This window comes from Cryptomeria japonica, chromosome 8 (assembly GCF_030272615.1).
Source record: "Cryptomeria japonica chromosome 8, Sugi_1.0, whole genome shotgun sequence".
NCBI lineage: Eukaryota > Viridiplantae > Streptophyta > Pinopsida > Cupressales > Cupressaceae > Cryptomeria > Cryptomeria japonica.
The window spans coordinates 455,286,433-455,305,998 of record NC_081412.1 but is presented as its reverse complement, the minus strand read 5'-3'; the positions used below and the strand labels follow the sequence as shown (position 1 = coordinate 455,305,998).

At 34.6% G+C, this 19,566-nt stretch overlaps 1 protein-coding gene across 7 annotated transcripts; it reads left to right on the top strand.

Moving 5' to 3' along the window:
- The first annotated feature begins 155 nt into the window (after positions 1 to 155).
- LOC131031319 (transcription elongation factor SPT4 homolog 2) lies at positions 156 to 18,464 on the top strand. 7 transcript variants are annotated; one of them, XM_057962417.2, is made up of 7 exons: positions 159 to 399; positions 2,188 to 2,541; positions 3,840 to 3,988; positions 4,284 to 4,375; positions 6,868 to 6,923; positions 8,897 to 8,958; positions 14,042 to 18,021. In XM_057962417.2, exons 3-7 carry the CDS (start codon positions 3,902 to 3,904, stop codon positions 14,096 to 14,098), a joined length of 354 nt encoding a protein of 117 aa, XP_057818400.1. In that variant the 5' UTR covers positions 159 to 399; positions 2,188 to 2,541; positions 3,840 to 3,901; the 3' UTR covers positions 14,099 to 18,021. The 7 variants fall into 7 exon arrangements, with proteins under 7 accessions (XP_059065537.1, XP_059065536.1, XP_057818400.1 ...); XM_059209554.1 differs by lacking the exons at positions 2,188 to 2,541; positions 14,042 to 18,021 and adding an exon at positions 18,040 to 18,464 and having other exon boundaries at positions 156 to 399; XM_059209553.1 differs by lacking the exon at positions 2,188 to 2,541 and having other exon boundaries at positions 157 to 399; positions 3,887 to 3,988; positions 14,042 to 18,023.
- Positions 18,465 to 19,566: the final 1,102 nt, after the last annotated feature.

Sequence of the window (19,566 nt, the reverse complement as noted above, 5' to 3'; positions counted from 1 at the left end):
TTTAATTTATGAAAATTAGAACATATGTCCTATAATTGTCAATGATAATTCACCACTAATTTTAACAATACGACTCATTTTTTTAATTTAAATTTATTGAATTAATTTATCCTCTATCTATGCATATAGAAAAATGTACTCGCTTACATTATCTTATATATTATTAACTTTTCAAATCGGATTTGAGGAATCCTAATCCTAAAACCTCGATATTTTCGGATGCATATTTTGATTATGCGAATGTATTGAAGCAGCAACCGTTAGAAGATTGGTTCTGGTTCCTATCATTTTAATTCTTTTTTAGCGTGGTAGGGTTTCGTAAACTTTTTCTGCAAACTCTGCCCAGTTTTTATCATCGACATCATTAACAGCGTGCCACAATTTGTCTAGAATCTTCAGGTAAGTCTCTAGCTTTTTTTTTTTTTTGAACTATTTATGCGGCCAGATCATTTTTTTTGAATCATTTCTGCGGCCAGTATGGGCGATGCCCTGGCAGGCATGATGCTGCAGATTTTAAGAAAGCATTCGACAAATTTAGGAAGGGGCACTGCCCTTGGATGCATGGCTTTGTGTGTATTATGGAAATCTTTTGTAATTTACGTGGAGAAAGCTGAAGTAGGAGACATGAACTGCAAGAATTTTTTTGACATCCCTTGCACCCCCAAAACCCTCTCTTACTCAAGCAGCGTGTAGTCATTAATTCAGTTTTGTTGTTTTCTTCTTCTATCCATGTTCTTCTCTTTCCTATCGATTAATGTCCATCTCAGGCCCTTATCGCGAATATGAAGCCCCTTTTTAATTCCCAATACTTAGTAAGTTTAGGGGTAAAACGGGCAGTTCATTGCACCATGTAGTTTAGCAGCTGCTTTGGTAGGGTTTCTTAATTCTTTTCTGCAAATTCTGCCCATTTTTTTTTTTCTCAACAGCATAACACAAATTGTGCAGAATCTGGAGGTAAGGCAATTGCCATGGTTTCAGTGATCGTTTTTTGGTGGGGCGGGGAAGGGGCGTCTGTGCGTAGCTGGGTTATCTGGTTCAACTCATTTTTGTAAAATTTCTGCTTTGGTAGGGTTCAGTTTAGTAATTTCTTCGGGGGAATCTGTATGCAGTATGATTATTAATTTATTTTCATTGGGTTTTATTTCATCCTAAAACAATTCTATTGTTATCTGTTAAGGCATGGTTTTATCTATCGCTATTCTCATATACGAATCCATATATGAAATTCCAAATTGTTAAGACTAAAAGATGAGCTTTGGCAGGAAGCAGAAGATTAATATATTTCAAACCCAGATTGATGAATAAATAACAGTATAGATATTTGAATAGTATTGCTCGTCACTAGAATTTAGGTATTTGAAAATAATCTGAAATGGCCATTATGAGTCAATTTACAAGTGGACTGTCATGTAGATTGTGAGTATGTCTTGATCTATATAATAAGTATAGTACTTGTGAATGACAAGACAGTAAAGATCAATACCATCTGATAATAATGGGTGGGACTTATGAGGAGAATCCCCATCATCCCCAGCCTCTCCTTCTGAGTGAGGTGAGAGGGAGAATACAAGCCAACCATTATTATTGCTATGATTCATGGATATCATTACCAACCAACATATAAGAATGTAGCCAAAATGCATATAATTTTGAAGGTGTTATTGTTCAATAGTGCCATGTAATGCCCAATGTGCCAGGGGCTGATATAATTTTTCAATTGTTAAGCACTTTTTATTCTTGGTTTTATTTTGCACTCCGCACTTTAATTTGAAGCACCCATTTTAATTATTGTATCCTTGAGTATTTTTAATAGTTTATAAAATCCCAAATGATTATGTTTTAATTGTCTTCTATTAAACTTTTTCTTATCGCTGTGAGTTACTTTCAGAATATTACATATTACAATATATCTCATGTGGATAGTTGGAAAACTAACCAGAACAGAGAATTGCAAGTGATATTCCAAGGTTCTGCTCAAAATTGTGTCGTTTTATTTGTTGAGGACTTGTCTGTAGTTTCTTATGGGCTTCTATATGCCCAGTGTCTTTGTCTTTATGCAAGTCCTAAATATGTTCTATAAAAACTGGTAACAGAATGCCTTTTCTATCCTGTTATTATTTTTACATTTTGATGAGGAAATGTAATGTTTTAGTTCTTCATATGGGGTATTGTTTTCCTACACTGTAGGCATATGTTGCTACTGCAGGTGTTGTAGTTACAAACCTTTTTCCCTCTTTTGGGAAGCTGATGTCTAAAGAATAACAATTGGGAGGAGATTATTGACAATTACATTACCGATTAAGGAGCCATTCAAAAGGTGTTGCGTTTTATAGTGGCAAGGATAGGGAGGCATCCTATATACAACATCGTTTTAAAACCCTGGTTAGGTACATGAGCCTTGTTCTGCATACAAATTGGTGACTGCAAAGAATAAAAGCAGGCAAAAATTAAGCTTGACTTAAACCAACTATTTGATGGGCAATGACAACTTGATGAAGTTTCTTCATCAAACTTTCACCATATGCTTGAGTTAGAACCATGGTTAGTAAGATCTCTCTAGCTTTCTCCACTCCAAAGCCTCGGATTACTGTTATTTCTAACATTAATACACTCAATTTTCTGCTAGTGGAAAGTGTTTGTTGTAATTTTATTGGACCTGCAATATAAGCTTGGCCCTGTAGCAAATATAGACCTTTTCATAAATTACAATCGGTGTAACCATTGCACCTCCTTTAGGTACAAGTGCTAGTATTTATAGAAATTTAAAAAAGTCCATCTATGGTTTTCATTTAGCTTGAATTTTGAGGTGCTAATTTGAAAATCAATGGGAATTGGGAAATGGGAATATAGTTGGTGCTGATCTGCTTTATTTTATCTTCCTCATCCTCTTTCCTTTTCTTTTCCTCTTTCTGCTTCTGTTTTCCTCTTCTTCTCTATTCCATCTCTTTTATTTTTCTTATAGCAAGAGATCACAGGCTCCAATTTTTTTTAGCTTTTAATGTTGGGCCTTCCCACCTCTATTCTCCTAGGTTTAGGGATAGGGTCTTCACCTTTTTTTTTTTTCGGTTTTTTTCTTTTTTATGTGAAAGTATCTCTTCAAGGGATGTCATGATGTTCCTCTAGTCATCCTGGGCATGGCAAGATGTCCCACAAAAGGGGAACATCCCCACTTTTTAGGGGTGTCCTGTGGACAGTTCTCATGGGGGACTGGGCATTGGAGATGGCAGGGAGGTGCTTCGTTCCTCTCACTTTGCATCTGGGACGTTCCTGTTCAGAGAAATTCCCCAAAAACCCCAGGGATACATCCCCAGGATATGGTATATTTGTATATACACAAGCCACCTGAGATGAAACTTCAAACTATTTTTGGTACACTAATCATTGCATTACACTTAAATCCAATAAATATTAAGAAAATAAAAGTTGCATAGAATTTCAGTGGTCTGGTACCTTAGTTTTAGTGATACCACTGGTTAGAAATGGATGCAATTGTAGCTTTGTAAATGATGGCATTAATTGGAACTGATTTTTTCAACATCAATAGAAAATAAACAGGGAGTTTAATATTCTGTAATATCAACATGTAAGCTGCCACAAAGGACCAAATAAAGTTAAGGATATAAGTCAATCCATTTGTGTTTTAATATCATCCTATAAGAGTCCACAAAAAAATGATTAGTAGATAAATGTGTCTGATAGAATAGAAGGTCATAGTTTCTCGTAGATAAATCTGTCTGATAGAATAGCAGCATTTCTTCATTGTTTGCCTTGTTTATTGATTTCTTTGAATATATTCCTTTATTGCTTATTTACACTTATGTAAAATCTATCTATTGCAGGGGTACACTGAATTGCATTTTTTGTTTGAAACTTCATCCCTTATCAGTGGAACTGTAGATCAATGGGGAGTGCTGCACAAGTTCCAACGAGCTTTGGCCGTGAGCTCAGGGCTTGCCTTCGCTGCCGTTTGATCAAGACCTATGATCAGGTGATACAACATTGTGCTGTTTCTTCTCGTGTTTTTGCAAAGAAAGAATTTAAAGTTTATTTTTGCATTTTATTTGTGTCATATCAGCATTATTATGCTGGATTGTTGTTGTCAATGTGGAAAATAGCTTTCTGGGAGTTTTTAATCCTATGATACATTTCTTTGAATTTTATGCGATTGGGTTAAACGTATGACAGAACAACAATGTAATTCACCAGTTTTTAATTGGACTATGTCCAGTACATGATGTACAACCTATCATTCCTTACTCTTTGTTTTCTAACTGATTGAATAGTTCAGGGAAACTGGTTGTGAAAATTGCCCTTTCTTCAGTATGGACCAAGATCATGACCGAGTAGTGGACTGCACAACATCCAATTTCTCAGGGTAAGGTTACTGTATGGTTTATAAGTTTGTATCACCATGCGACTTGACAATGGAAACACTGACTTTATGCTTAGTTTACGACAATTCCTGTTACGTAGTTGAGTGTAAAGCCTGTTCACACTTTTCTTATTTTGCCATGATGTACATCATTTCAGATGTTTCCTGGAAGAAGGCACTTGACATTGATTTCCTGTATCCGCTTGCTAATTATTGGGTGGGTGTCAAGTATTGTATTTTTTCAGATGGTCATAGGCAGAATAAGGCATTGTGGTGTTGATACCTTGCATCCTTTGGAATGTAGAATGTGTTTTAATTTCTTTACAATTTAAATGATTGTTACACTAAGCAGGGGCTTGGCATGATGCATGATTGAACTTGACTTTTAATTGGTTTTTTCTATCTATCATTCAGATGTTTTGTGTATGCCTGGTAATATTTAATTTTTGTTATTATGGGGAGGTTGCAAATAATTTTGGTGGCTTGTGCTGATGGTAATCAGTTATGAAACAATATTTTTGTGAATGGAAGCACCTAAACAACATAGGGGCTTGAAATGCTCTCTTCACTAACCCGGTCCTTATAAAAATCACTTTGCCAAACTGCTATTCAGTATCAGAGAAAGGGAAAAACTGCCAGAGCGATTGATCTATAATATATTAATATCATAAGTGATCGATTATATCCTAAAAGAATTGACCCTAGAAACATTTATAGGTAGGTGGAGATCTTCACTTTGACATTGACTTGCCTTGTAATATTTGTAGTCTTATTATTGTTTATATAAATTATTGTCATAGGTGGTAATTTATTCTTCAGCTATTATTTGAGTCAAAGTTACCTGTTTGGATATGGCTGTACGCACATATTTTTTTTAATAGATGTATTATCTGAAAAAATGTATAAAAATACTTATAATTTGAAAAAAAAAACAGAATACTTGTTATTCATTGATTTAATGCCAAATGTCAGTACAAAATTACAATCAATAATCTTCATATCTTTCTTCATTGAGAGCATCAAGGTGAACATTTCGTTTATTTGAATTTTGAACCACAGCTAGTGGCAGAGCCACTCCCACTAGCCATCTCATGTTTAGATTTTGCTTCATCTAAAGAGACTTAAGGCAAGCTGTGCAATAAAAGTGTCTAGTCAGCATGCTCAGGGGTTACAGCCAATTCCTTGTTGCCCCTCCTCTGTAACCAGCTAGCTTTCTTAGCATTATGTGAAAGGAGATGCAAGTTGGAGTGCACATAGACCAAATCCTCCACTTTTTATGCTGTCAACTGGTTTCTTTGAATAGAGCGGATAAATAGTATGTACTCCAATTCTGCTCAATATATAGACTCAATACAATATTTGCAAATATAAAACATAATATATAATAGTGAATGAAAAGTAAAGAAGTTAAACGACTAAAAAAGCATATTTGAGGTACAATTTCTATTGCAAGAACATTCACTTTGATTTTATTGCTCTTTGTATTCCATTGGGATATCAGTGCAAGTGTTGTTTCCATTTTTTTCATATTGGGTATGCTCTTAGAGAGCTGAAACCCAAAATAATATGAAGAAACCAACTTTAGAACTAATCAGAATTTCCTTCCTTGACATAAATTTGAGCAAATGCATTTAAAAGGAATCTTTGGCTAAGAGGGAAATGCCTCAAATTGCTTCAGTTTGGAGGGTAGATATTATAAAAATTGTTTATGGAGTAGCTCTCACACTCCTTGCATAAAGTCACCAATACATGCTGAATGTAATAAAGTATAAACTAGTATACCTATATTTAAAAAATATATGTAAAATATGCCGAGAGATATCTTATAATAGAAGAGAATCATATGTAAAATAAATGTTCTTCTAAAATACTAAATACCAAGAATACAAATCCTTTAAAGTCCTGCATGCAAAAAGCTGAATCTAGCTGGAGACAAGTGGCGAGGGTTCTATTTTATTTGGAGTAATAAAATAATACCTCCACAAAAGCTGAAATATGGCATATTTCATGCATTTACCCGTTATTTGCATGTCAAATTATTTCAAAAATGGATTTTTGTTTACGGGCATTTTGATGTCATTGTAGATGTCTCTCGGCATAATTACTCCTCAATCACATCATTGATTTTCAGGGAAACATTTCAACACCAGCAAACTGCTTTTTGATGACGTGAGCAGGGAAGGAAGTCATTAAAAAGATTAAGGTAGTAGAAAATAGAGGAGGAAAGCAACCACCTTTTCTTGTTGAGGTCTAGTTAGCACTTTAGGTTATTTTTAAATGGATGTTTAGTTTGAGGTTTGTTTGGATCAAGTAAAATTTGTATTCTAATGTGTCTTCTTTCATATAGTTCTACAGACATTTTCTATTTGAGAATGAGTTATAAAGTAATTTGTACATGATGGATGCTTGAAATTATTTTTTTAATGGCTTTTAGTCTGGATTGAGGTAACATTTATTAATATGCTAGGAAATAACATTCCACATATGTTGTGCAGAATCATTTCATGTATGGATCCCACGAGAAGCTGGGCAGCTCGGTGGTTGAGGATAAGTAAGTGTTGAACTCAGCAAAGCTTTCTAATAGTTTTGCACAACTTGTCTTTAAGTTATTAATGTTTTAAAACGTTTTTGATATCTATTTTTTTTATCAATTGACATCTTTGTATTTTCTAAAAGTATTATTGTGTTCCTTTGTACTCAGTTTTGCTTTATTATTCGTGATGATGTCTTTATTTTACAGTTTAATCAGTGATAGTTGAACTTTAACTATTACTCTGGCTATTAGAATTTAGCAAAAATAACCTTTAAACATAAGATCTTTTTATGTGAAGAAACAGATAAGTCAGTTTTAGGGCAGTATGATGTACTGCGATCCATGTGAAAATGAATAGATTAAGTTTTATTAATTTACAAACCACAGACTCTCATCTATATTCCCTATGTCCCAGTTTGACAATGATAATGAAATTACAAATTGGGTTTCTGAATATCGTAGTGGTAAAATCAGACATATAGTTGGCAGAAAGCAATCTCTTTCTTCTCTTCTCTTTTGGAGATCTGAAATATTTCTTTAAATCTGGTGATTGATTTTTTTGTTCTCACTTGTTAATCTAAGGAACTGATTTTTGTAAAGGTGTATTTCTGTGTAAAGGTTTATTTGAAAATTTCATCGAGAAATATAATTTTTTTATTCACTCCATTTATACAATGATTTCATGTGTATTATGTAAGAGATTGCCTGGATGTAGATTTCAAATCTATATATGCTTATCCTTAGTTTATTTGCTTTTGACAATTCCTTTATTTTTACATTTTTGTGATTTACTACTACAAGCATTACCCTTAGAGGTCTCAGGATGCAAGAATTGGTTAAAACTAAAATTGAAAACATATTTGATAATCAATATGGATTATCCTTAGTCCATTTGCTCTATTACCCTCAAAGGTCTCAGAATGGAAGAATTGGTTAAAACTTAAATTGAAAACATATTTGATAATCAATATGCATTATCCTTAGTCCATTTGCTCTTGACAATTCCTCTATTTTTACATTTTTGAGATTGAGTACTGCACGTATTACCCTTAGAGGTCTCAGGATGCAAGAACTGGTTAAAACTTAAATTGAAAACATATTTGATATTCATTATGCATTATCCTTAGTTCATTTGCTCTTGACAATTCCTTTATTTTTACATTTTTGAGATTGAGTACTACCAGCATTACCCTTAGAGGTTTCAGGTCTCAGGATGCAAGATTTGGTTAAAACTTAAATTGAAAACATATTTGATAATCAATATGCATTATCCTTGGTCCATTTGCTCTTGACAATTCCTTTTTTTTTACATTTTTGAGATTGAGTGCTACAAGCATTCTCCTTAGAGGTCTCAGGATGCAACAACTGGTTAAAACTAAAATTTATCATCATGAGTATGCAGGTTTTTGAAATAAGATAATCACTTGGATTGAATTAAGAACTCCTGTTTATAAAATTCATTATAATCAAACATCCACATTCCAAGCAGTCATAAACTAAACATGGTTCTAAAAGCATTGAATTTTTAAGATTTAGCACTGGTAATATTAAATGATCATGCTCATAACCTGATTTGGATGATATGTTTTATAAACACAATGATGGAACCTTCTCATACCTCAAAATCACCATGTTATCAATTTGGACCTAGGTTCCAGTCAAGTAGCGCCATTGTGCTTGTCACTCTAGCATTCTTTCAAGTGTAATGTTTTTTAATATGTTCTGTTAGTCCTAATGTTTTTATTTGTGATTCTCTAATTACCTTCTACATGAGACATCTTCTTGAAATGAGTGATTTATATGGCATCTTTTTTATTTAAATCTATTATCTAGTTCCCCAGGATCTATTGGCTTTAGTTGCTCTTGTGATAAGGGAGGTTTTAATGTGTGATTATATCCATGGAAATTGGGTTTGATATTAACTATACTTTGTTTCCTTCCAATCCTGAAAAACTTCATTAATTACAAGTAATTAATGTTCTGCATTTCAGGTAGATTTGTTCCTGGATGCTATACATTGTCTGTAGCAGAGGTGTTATCAGAGGAGATGCAGGTTGGCTTTATTTATTTTTTCTGCACTTGCTTTTGATAATTTGCTTGTATTCATTATAGTAGCACACTAAGGGTATCAGGAATTTGTTTTATACTGTGTTTCTGAGTTTCTTGGAAGTGGGGATGAGGCTTTAAGGGCAGTAAAAAAAATTTAAAATTTGAGGCTTTAAGGCCAGTAAAAAAATATTTTAAAATTTGAGGATTTGGTGGGGGTTGTGCAAAGTGCAAACATTTCCTAAATTTTGGGGGTGGCTATATATATGTATATTTATATTTAAAATTAAAACCTCATACGCTAGACATTGGATCTTGCAATCACCAAAGTTCATTTGAGGTTCCAACCCCATTTAACACATAATGTGATATATTATACTTTTCCAATTTAACCCTTAAATACTTTATTTTAATTAATAATAATATAAAATTTACAAGCTCTACAAAATTAAATTACAAGATACAAAAAATGTAGTTTACATTGAATCAGATTTCTTTCTTTTAAATAAAATACAATATTCATTTCCTATCTATCAATTACAAAGAGCATATCTTTACAAGTGGAAAGTGTTTAGGTACAAGTTGACAAAACTGGGTCACCCACAGCCAAATTGAAGGACAAAAAAACCTCATGTTAAAATATGTAAGGTCAATGGCATGGCTGTTTTTCCTGCCTTGAATAATTCAGGGCAATACAAGCTGCTATGAGCAAGGACAGGCTGCTTTTCCTCGAGCAAAGCAAGCAGACTATGAGTGATGCTAGGAAGGAGCTAAGTGAATTAGAAAACCACTGAACTGAGCAGTACCAGTATCAGAGTTGCAAGCAGACTATGAGTGTTTGAGGCTAAATGAGTCACTTTGTCTTATTTTTCTCTGATGGTTTACGAGGTTGGTGTTCGCTATACACAAAACTTCCAATAACAGATGTTTTTCTACATTTCCATTTTTTCGCAGAAGACCAGCCTTTACAATATGTAATCTGTTCACAAAAAGGGACATCACAAAGACATCAGGGATTATCTGCTCTTCCCACTGGGTTCCAAAACAAGGAAACTTCCATGGGATTGCCCCCCACCTGGGGAGATGTCCTGAAGTTTTAAATTTTTTGGGACTGCGAATGATGTTCAATCCTTGTGCCCATAATGTTTCCCATCCCTGAAAACCCATGAAAACTCATTGTTTTTTATCTCATTAAAAATGTTAGAGCAATCAGACAAATAAGGATAGAAACTGAAAGAGGATCAGCAAGAAAGTGGCAGCATTTTTTATATTCACAATTATTTAAACAAAATATATTTAATTCTTTCAATCACTTTAACCTTTTGTTGTGTGAAGCCAATCAGGGATAAAGTACAGAAATTACATGGTGGAATATTCACTTTGACATGATTAACAAATCATTTAACAGATGTCTTCCTATAAACATAAATTGGCAAAGTGTAAAATCCACTTGACTTGGTAAGTCATTTTGAATGCTCTCTGTTTATAGAAAGACATGAAAAGCTGAAATGTATAGATACAACATAACATAAATTTATTATGGGAAAACCCTGTGTGACCATAGAGGCAATTGCTCTCTGCCAGTATTGGTTAAGTAGATGTGTAAACAGAGTGATACGATCTATGTCAAGCCTATCACTGCAACTGTTAGTTCTAAGAGATACAACAGTTCAATTCTCTTTCTCCCTGTTGGTTTAGTTTACCAATTACCTTTTATAGTGTCAGAAGATTTTTCAGTTGTATAAAAAGCATTTTATAAGAAACTGAAAAGATAGGGTTGTGAAAATACTTCAAATTCTCATTGTTTTTTTCCATTTGGACGAAACCACCTCTTTTCAGCAGGGGAAAACACCACGACAGTTTCAAAGTTGGTACTTAGTAATTATAAAGCCATCTCCCTGTGATAGTTTTTACCTTTCATCTTTTGGAATCATAGCTTTTGCATGCATATTCAAAACAAGGTGGTGCTTTTTTGAAATTGCATAACTTTTGGAGATGAACATGATTTTTAAAATTTTCAACTTTTAATGCCACCAAAAAGTATAGTTTGAGGTCCTGAAACTTGCTTCTTTTTTTCTTTTGTGGATGAACTCTTCTCTTGGATCTAATATGAATCATGCCTCCCTTCTTAGAGAGCTTTTTGTCCCACAACAGTTTTCTTACAAAACGGAGGATATTCTCTTCTCTCTGTATTTGAAAGCTTTGTGTCCAACTGATTTGAACAAAACTCCTTCAGATGCTCCTGGTGAAAACGAAGTAATTGTTAATACTTAAGTGCCCCAAGCTAGAAATTAGTAGCGTTCTTTGTGTATATGGGCCTCTAATGCTTGATTTCAGCAAATCCCCTCACATATACAAAGTGAACTAAAAACAAATAGTGTCATGAGGTAGAAGGTGGTGATGTTCTGCCCTGCTTTTTCATTGGAACAAAACCCCATATCATCCAAAATGATGATCAACACAAGCAAAAACATTCTACAAGCAAGAGATAACCAGGAGTTGGAAAATTCTGTTATCCTTAAGAATCTTTCCAATCACCTAGCACCAGTAGTCTCAAGCATTGGTGTGATCTCTATGGTAACGCCCAAATATTTGAAAATGTCATGATGTGATCCCTTTGCAGATCCAAGATTCAAGGAAAAACCAGTGTCCCACTGGGTAGTATAACGTGATATTTTTATATTTAGCTATAATGGCCATTTAAGTCGTTTAGTTTCTTTTTAGTATGTTTCCTTTCTTTGTTTCAGTTCTTGATTCTTTCCATTATGGAAAGATCTCCTTGTAATTCTCTATTTAAGGAGTATTCCTCTCCTTTGTAAATAATCAATTACCATTTCAGGTAGAGCATTAATTGTGTAGAAGATGATCATAGTGATATTAAGTCTAGGTAATTAAATCATCAACAAATTGAGAGTGAGTAGGAGCTTTTATACCATATGCAATCTGCATACCAGTGGTCTGCTTCTATTTTTTTTTTAGCTCAGAGGTATCTGCCAAGAGTCTTTGCAAACTGCAAACCGGTGATGTAGAGGTAAGGAGAAAAAGGAAGTCTTGCCTCAACCCTCTTGAAGACTTGAAGGAGTAGGGTGGAGAACTATTAACAATAGGGGCAATTGACAAAGAGGAAATGCAAGGTTTAATTTGTTGAAATAAAACATGGCAAAAAGCAAGTTTTTGGAGCACCTCGAGTGAACTTTATCAAAGGCTCTAGCTGTATTAATTTTTATGGCAATTACCTGTTTTTAGCTGTTTACTTGAATGAAAGGCTTCAGTGATGACAGTGATGCTATCATGAGTTTGCTTAGTAGGGATGAATCCGTCGTGCTCCTTAGATATCAGCTTTTCTAGGATGGCTTTGAGGTGGTTGGCAACAATTTTCTTAAGAATTTTATAGGAAGAGTTGCAAAGGGAGATAGTCTAAATCAGTTGAAATTTTCGAGCTTTTTTGGGAATTAAAGCAAGTAGGAGTCAATGGCTTGTGTCTTCTGTCTTTAAATGCCTTTTGTCTTTATTATGGATGATGTGGCTTGTCTTATTTGGCACCAAATTTAATTGCTTTTGTTCTCCTTAAGATTCTATGGGAGATGTATGAGGGGTGTTGGTTAATCTTGTTCAAGTTTTAGGGACATTACAGTCTGCCCTGCTCAAGATTGCTTGTCGTCAAGAAATTAAAAATTGAGATGATCATTGAGGGGGTGTTCAAGATGAATCTCAATAGGAAACGACTTTGGTCTTTGCAACTTCTAACTTTCTTGGAAATTACTTTTTATTATGATTTATATCTCAATTTAATCTGCTGCACTACTCTGATATTATCACAAGTTGCAAATTTGAACTAGGGTAGGTTTTTTCCTTTAATTCAAAGCGAGTTATCCCAATAATTCTTAACAGCATAACCAAATGATGAGTTTTACTCTGAAGTCATGGAATATTTTAGTATTGCTATCTTAGTTAATTGTGGTTCTATCCTTAGGCTCACTTAGTTCTATCTCTTTGTGCTTGAACTACTGGTTTTTTGAATAAGTCTTAATGGTATGCCATAGAACTTGTTAAAATACTTGGAATGGATCACAGACTACTGTGCAACTGTGGTTTAGTTGTTTATACTAGAGAGATTGATGTCCTAAAGCTTTTAGTCAAAATGATGTACCATTTAGGGAAACCGAGGAACCAGATGATCCTTACCGAGTAACTCAAATGTCATAGAGGGATAGGGTGTCAAGATTCAATACAATCTACAGTAGTCAATCCCTCTTATCTAGGCCTCTGTGATACTCTAATTTGGAATTTCACAAGGCATTTCAAAAGGCAATATTCGTGGTCATGTGTAAATGCTTGTTTTCTCTAAGGTTTTTTAATTTTAAAATGTTACATATTTCAGTGAACTGTTAATCCAGCATTGGCTCCCATTGTGCACATCTATTCAATTTTGAAGTGATGATAATTCTGGAGGGGTTTCTGTGCATCAGAGTTGTTTTTGAATTTGGATAATGGTCAAGGAATCATATTATTGGCAGTGGTTGATGCTTCTAGGCCTGATGCTCGGATAGATGAGCTTATTTATTTTGATACCACACATGTTGCAATAGTATCTGAAACTGAGGTGCAAATTGTCTCATCGGCATACTGTTTTGATGCTTGTGAGTTTTGTATACTAATCTTTTCTTGACCAAGCATTACTTAATTGCTTTTCATTCTTGGATATCACAAATATGAATTTCCTTTTCTGTGGTTGGGTTAGTTTTTAAAGTTCTGTACTATTCATGATTGTCAAGTATTTCCTTCTGACTTACAGTCAACGCAAGAGAAAACATACATGCACTTTTCGTAAGCTTAGGTCATTTTCAGTTTCTGCAAAAAAAATGCTTTTAAGGGATCTTATTTTGAAAACCAGCTTTTCTTGTTCTGGATTTTGTATTTGGTGATGGCAGTGTCTCGGTGGATAACTTAATCTTGTGAAGAGTTACAAGGGATGTAGATGTGCATGTCAAACTACTCTTGTTTCTATGCCATTCTCTAGGTTGACAAAGGTATGAATGAAACATGATGTTAACAGTTGTCATGATTGAAAGCATGGCTTTTCTATGCAGAAGTGTTACCTTGAAATGCTGACAGAGGTGCCTAGCCTTATTGAGGCTGTTAAATAAAAGCTATAGACAGTCTTGATCCCTGAGCATTATAGGATGTTCCAAGAATGTGAATAGAGAGCTTCCTCAGTGTCAACATTGTTTTGATACGTGTTGTAAAACTAGATGACATGAGGGTTTTGTACAAGAGTTGCTTTTGGCAGAGAACCTTCTTCAACACCTTAGAAGATTTGTATATTGATACTTCAATGTGAGGTCAATCAGATTGTTTTTGATTAAGGGAAAACAAGTTTTGAAGGGACCTGAAACCCTATACAAAAACAGGTTTTGGGAGGACCTGAAACCTGAACCTTAAAGATTTGTATATTGATACTTCAATGTGAGTTCAATCAGATTGTTGATTTCTTTGTGATTGTTGAATTCTGTGGAAGGCAGAAATCCGTATCTTCCTTGCAAAAGTTTCTGTAATGGTCATGTGTGGGATAATTGAAGACCTATCACTTGCAGCTTTAACATGCACATTGGTAAGTTGGAATAGAGTTAGTCCTCGTGGCATTTTGGATTGACTCATAATTAAACCTATGCTTGTGATCTGTTATCTGTATTGTGTAACCAGGATAGACCTTGCTGGGACAGCTTGGGATTCCTTGTGCTAAACTGTTTGGACTGTGGAGTGGCAGTAGTATCATTGTCAACAACATTTGACAGAGAAAAGAAAATGTTCTCAACTGTGTACTCGGATTTGAGATTGCCAGACAATCAAAACTATATATGCTCTTGAACAGTTTTACTTCTATTCCATCCAGAATTTAATGGTTTCAATGATCAGTGATTACATCATGTAACAATGTTACAATGACATAAAACCAAAAAATATCTAAAATGATAAAAGACTTCCAATGCTACTGATAGGTCCTTACAGCTTTGGAGGGCAAAGTCCCGTCAAACAGGATGTGCTCCATTATATATCCTATTATCTGATTACTGGAAATGAGAATCCAGTTTATACAGATCACCTTTCCCAATAGTTTGTTTTGAAATGATGCCACTGCAATGACCAGCTACCTCTGCCTCTGAATCCTTAGAGCCCCCTTGCATGCACTCTTGCTTTGCTAATGTTGAATGGACATACAGCAAAGGAAGGTCAAATTACCACTTCCAGGTCTGCTTCTGCACCTCTGATATCAGCTTGTATTTAATATTATTATTTAATAAATAGTTTTAAAAACACTTTTTTTCCTGCTTTCAAACACGTCCAGCTGAAACTTATTTGGGGACATGGCAATCCTCCCCTCTCAGAGTTTGCTTGTCCTCAAGCCATGATGACCAACAATTCACTGCCCAGTTTATGCCAATGATGCCTTCTCAATCCTGGGTGTCGCTCTTGTGGATTCACCATTACTCCAGATACTGCCAACTTAGATAGCCTTAGGATGACTCTTTGTTGATGCCTAAAATCAAACATACATGCCATTACCATTGAGAATGTGTTTATCTCTCCAATGTCTTTGGAGAACATTACAAGTTCTTTCCAGATTGTATCATCCAACTGCTGTAAATACTGAGCTAGATCCTGAATCATTGTTTCATGACTGATTACTGATTTGATTTAAACTTATGTTTGTCCTGTGATCATAAGTAGCTACAGAAACCTTCCTCCATCTTAAAATATGTTTCTCCTTGAATCGTTCTAGTTTTCATGATATGTAAATATCTACTCCACAATCCCAACAAATCTGCAGCATTTTTATTTTAGTTTTCGTCTGAGATCCCGAAGACACATCTGAGATTCAAATATTTTATCTAGATTAATGGCAGATGGCGTGTTGGTCATGTCTAGATTAAGAATCTCAAGCTTCATTTTAACAAATTTAACTGAAAAATCAAAATCATGAGAAGTAGGTGACTGGTTTTTAATGATGTTTCTATCCTGCCTTTCAGCTTCTCTTATCACCTGGAACTTATCCAAGTTTCTTAAACCATGTAACAAAAACAAGACAACGCATGTTTTATTTTCGGCCTTGAGCAACAGTGTCAATGCTTTGAACCAGAAATATGAAGCTTCTAATTGCACTTTTTCTACCAGATGTTGAAACATATAACTTGTTGCAGACTAAATGCTACTACAGGCTCTCCATATATTCCTTTGATAAATCATTTTACAAGCTCTCCATATATTCCTTTGATAAATTGTTTTACAAGCTCTCCATATACCTTTGATAAATCATTTCATCTGCAACACCCAAAGTTAACATTTCCTTTTGCACCCAGCAAAAGTTTTGGAAAATGCAAGGATCTGTTTCCATTGTTTTCATTTTGTCATGTTCAGCGGCATAGTCATCCATAACCTTCATGTCGTCTGTCAGTTCAGATTTATGAGCTTGGCATGACGTCAATAGTGCTGGGATTAAATATCATAAAAGATAATTGCAAGAATCTAGCTGCCAGACACATAAAGTAAACTGCCTTGCTTTATCAAGACACAACAGATGATAATGACAAAGAGTGGCTGAACTTAGTGACAATTATTTTGTCTGCTCAATACATAGGCATTTGTGTTCTCCGGTTTGGCAAAAGCTTGTCTTTTCACAAGCATGCCTTAAATAAAATTTATTGCTATCTCACATACAGTAGCACACTCTCCTACCTCACATAAAATAATGTTGAATAAAAAAGGATCTTTCCCTGCCAAAGTGGCCAATTTTTTTTTGACTACACGTGAAGCATGTCTGACACTTTCTAAGCTGGACCCTCCTTTCATTTGATTCTTAATTTCTGAGCAAGGTAGTGTAGACTTGTTGGTAAACTCCTGTCCTTGACTATGGCAAAGCAGGGTTAGAAAACCCTTATCATGAAGAGATATGCATCTATTTGCTTCAGCAGACAATGTGTTGGAAAATGATATTGCACAAACAATGTAATGGGGACCAGAGCCTGCACACTAAGAGAAGATTCACCTGAATCAAGGTGGAAACTAATAATAATAATGGATACTAATTCTATAAGTTGATAAGCAATAGCATCCATACCAGTTGGTATTGGCCAAGCTTGCTTAGAATTTGTGGAGCAAGGTAGTGTAGACTTTTTGGTAAACTCCTGTCCTTGCCTATGGCAAAGCAGGGTTAGAAAACCCTTATCATGAAGAGATATGCATCTATTTGCTTCAGCAGACAATGTGTTGGAAAATGATATTGCACAAACAATGTAATGGGGACCAGAGCCTGCACACTAAGAGAAGATTCACCTGATCTTGGGGTGTAACTACTTATCCTATTGTGAGCTTTGACAACAACAACAATGATGTTACAATCTCATCTGTTGGTAATTTCAAAATCAAACTTTTACCAGCCTCTTGCGCTGCGCATGGCATATAGCTTCATCCTTAGGTATTGTCCTCATTGCATTTACCATTTGAATAACATTCTTTAAAACAATTGATGAAAATTCCCTTGATAACTCCAATAAAGATTGTCCACGTTGTATACATTTCAATTGATTGTCCTCGGTAATGTTATTTACTTTGTCAACAACTTAATAGTAAATCCTGATTTGTGGTTGTTTATGTATAAGATTTTTGTCATATAGGATTATAGTGTTTACACGTTTCAATTGGTTACCCTTTGTAATGGTATTTACTTTGTCGTCAACTTATATTGAATCCTGATTTGTACTTGTTTAAGATGTTTGTCATATACCATGTAGTGTCCACATTTCAATTGATTGTCCTTTATAATGGTATTTACTTTGTTGTCAACTTGTAGTAAATCTTGTTTTGCTGTTGTTTATGTATAATATATTATATAGGATTGTAGTGTACACGTTTCAGTTGATTGTCCTTTGTAATTGTATTTACTTTGTGGTTGTTTATGTATAAAATATTTGTTATCTATACCTCTTTCATGGTATTTTTGAGAATTCTCTGGTTAAACGTTTCATCTGTACTCTAAAATTTTGGTTCTTAAAACAGAGCCTGTTTTAAATGCATTGTCTTCCTTGTGCAGGCTGTCTGCGAAGACAACAGTGTCCAGTATGTTCCACCAAAGCAGTATAATTAATTAATGTGGACACCATCACCGATATCACAAATGATCATCTCCTTTTGCTTTTTTGATTGCAATATAGCATGCATTAATGGTGCAAAAAGTCATGTCAATCGCCAGCATAAAGATAAAATTTTCTGATAGAAAGATTAAGTTAGTAGAGAAACAACAGAATGTGACAATGAAGAGATAACATCAGTGGAAAGGTGATAAGCACAAAATGGTTGAACAAGTCATCTGAGAGAGCAGTGCTTTGTGGCAAGAACTAAGTATTTGTAGGTCTCGTTGGTAAATGTAATGTATGGAGTTCTCATTACAACTACAATGGCTCTGAAATTTCAAACTTTTTTCTCACAAGATCAAATATACTCAATTCTTCTACTCAAGTGCCTCTAATTTGCAAGCTTATTTAAAGTTCTCTATTCTACTATCTATCGTGATGATCTCTCTTAGGCATTCCCCATTGAGTGACAAATAGGATGAAGTGTATGTAGTGTGCATCGACTCTTAAAAACTTGCTCGCAATGATTTAAAAATTTAGTTCATGAAAGGGTTTTTGCATTTCTAAATTGTATGACAAAGAAAAATTATTGAATAATAAACTATACAAAGATGGTAAGCAACTTTACCCTCTAGTGAACTGCACCTATAAATCTGATCGTAATATAAGAATACTCACAATATTTCTTCTTTATAATGTTGACATAGTATGATAAGATACTAGAGATACATCTGTTGTGGCTTTTCACCATATGCTTAACGGAAAAGAAAAATCTAATGGATTCATGATTGAACTATCTATGCTCCAAGGCAGATGAAACATAATCAATAACCTAAAGGCTAGAGACCAAGACTTAATACCAAAAACATAGAAATCATGTTGATTCGAGGGTGCTACCTCCCTCTTAGAGCTGCGTTCTCTTTTGAGGAATGGAAACCTTTGGTGCTTGCTTGTGAAATCCTTGTGCTTAAGGTTGCATCTTTTCTTGGGAGAATTTTCCGTTGTCCTTTGTACATTATAATAGCCCGACATGGAGCATCCTCACCTCTTTATCAATAAATAACCAAAGGTTTAGCATGATGTAAATTTATGTCCATGTAATTGACATTAAGCTGACCTCTTCTTAAAGGGAATTTAGTCTATTGGACAACACATGCAACTTCTTCAAACGAGTAAAGTTGAAATGTTGTGGATTCCGACTTTATTTGGTATATCTATTACATTAGCCACGTCCCTCACCTTTTCATGAATCTCGCATGGGCCAACTTATTAAGTGGAGCAAGGTGGAGCTTTTGCTGGCCTTGTTTTTCTAATGTTAATTGTTTGTATGGTTAGTGATGATATAAACCATGTAACTCCTTTAAAGTTGCACTTAACATAGGTTGGTCATTTCGTTGCTTCACTTTGCAAATGTCGGAATTTCTATAGCAACAACTTTGTTATAAAAGCTCGTTCCTACCTGCTTCAAACTAGTACAATTTTATGGA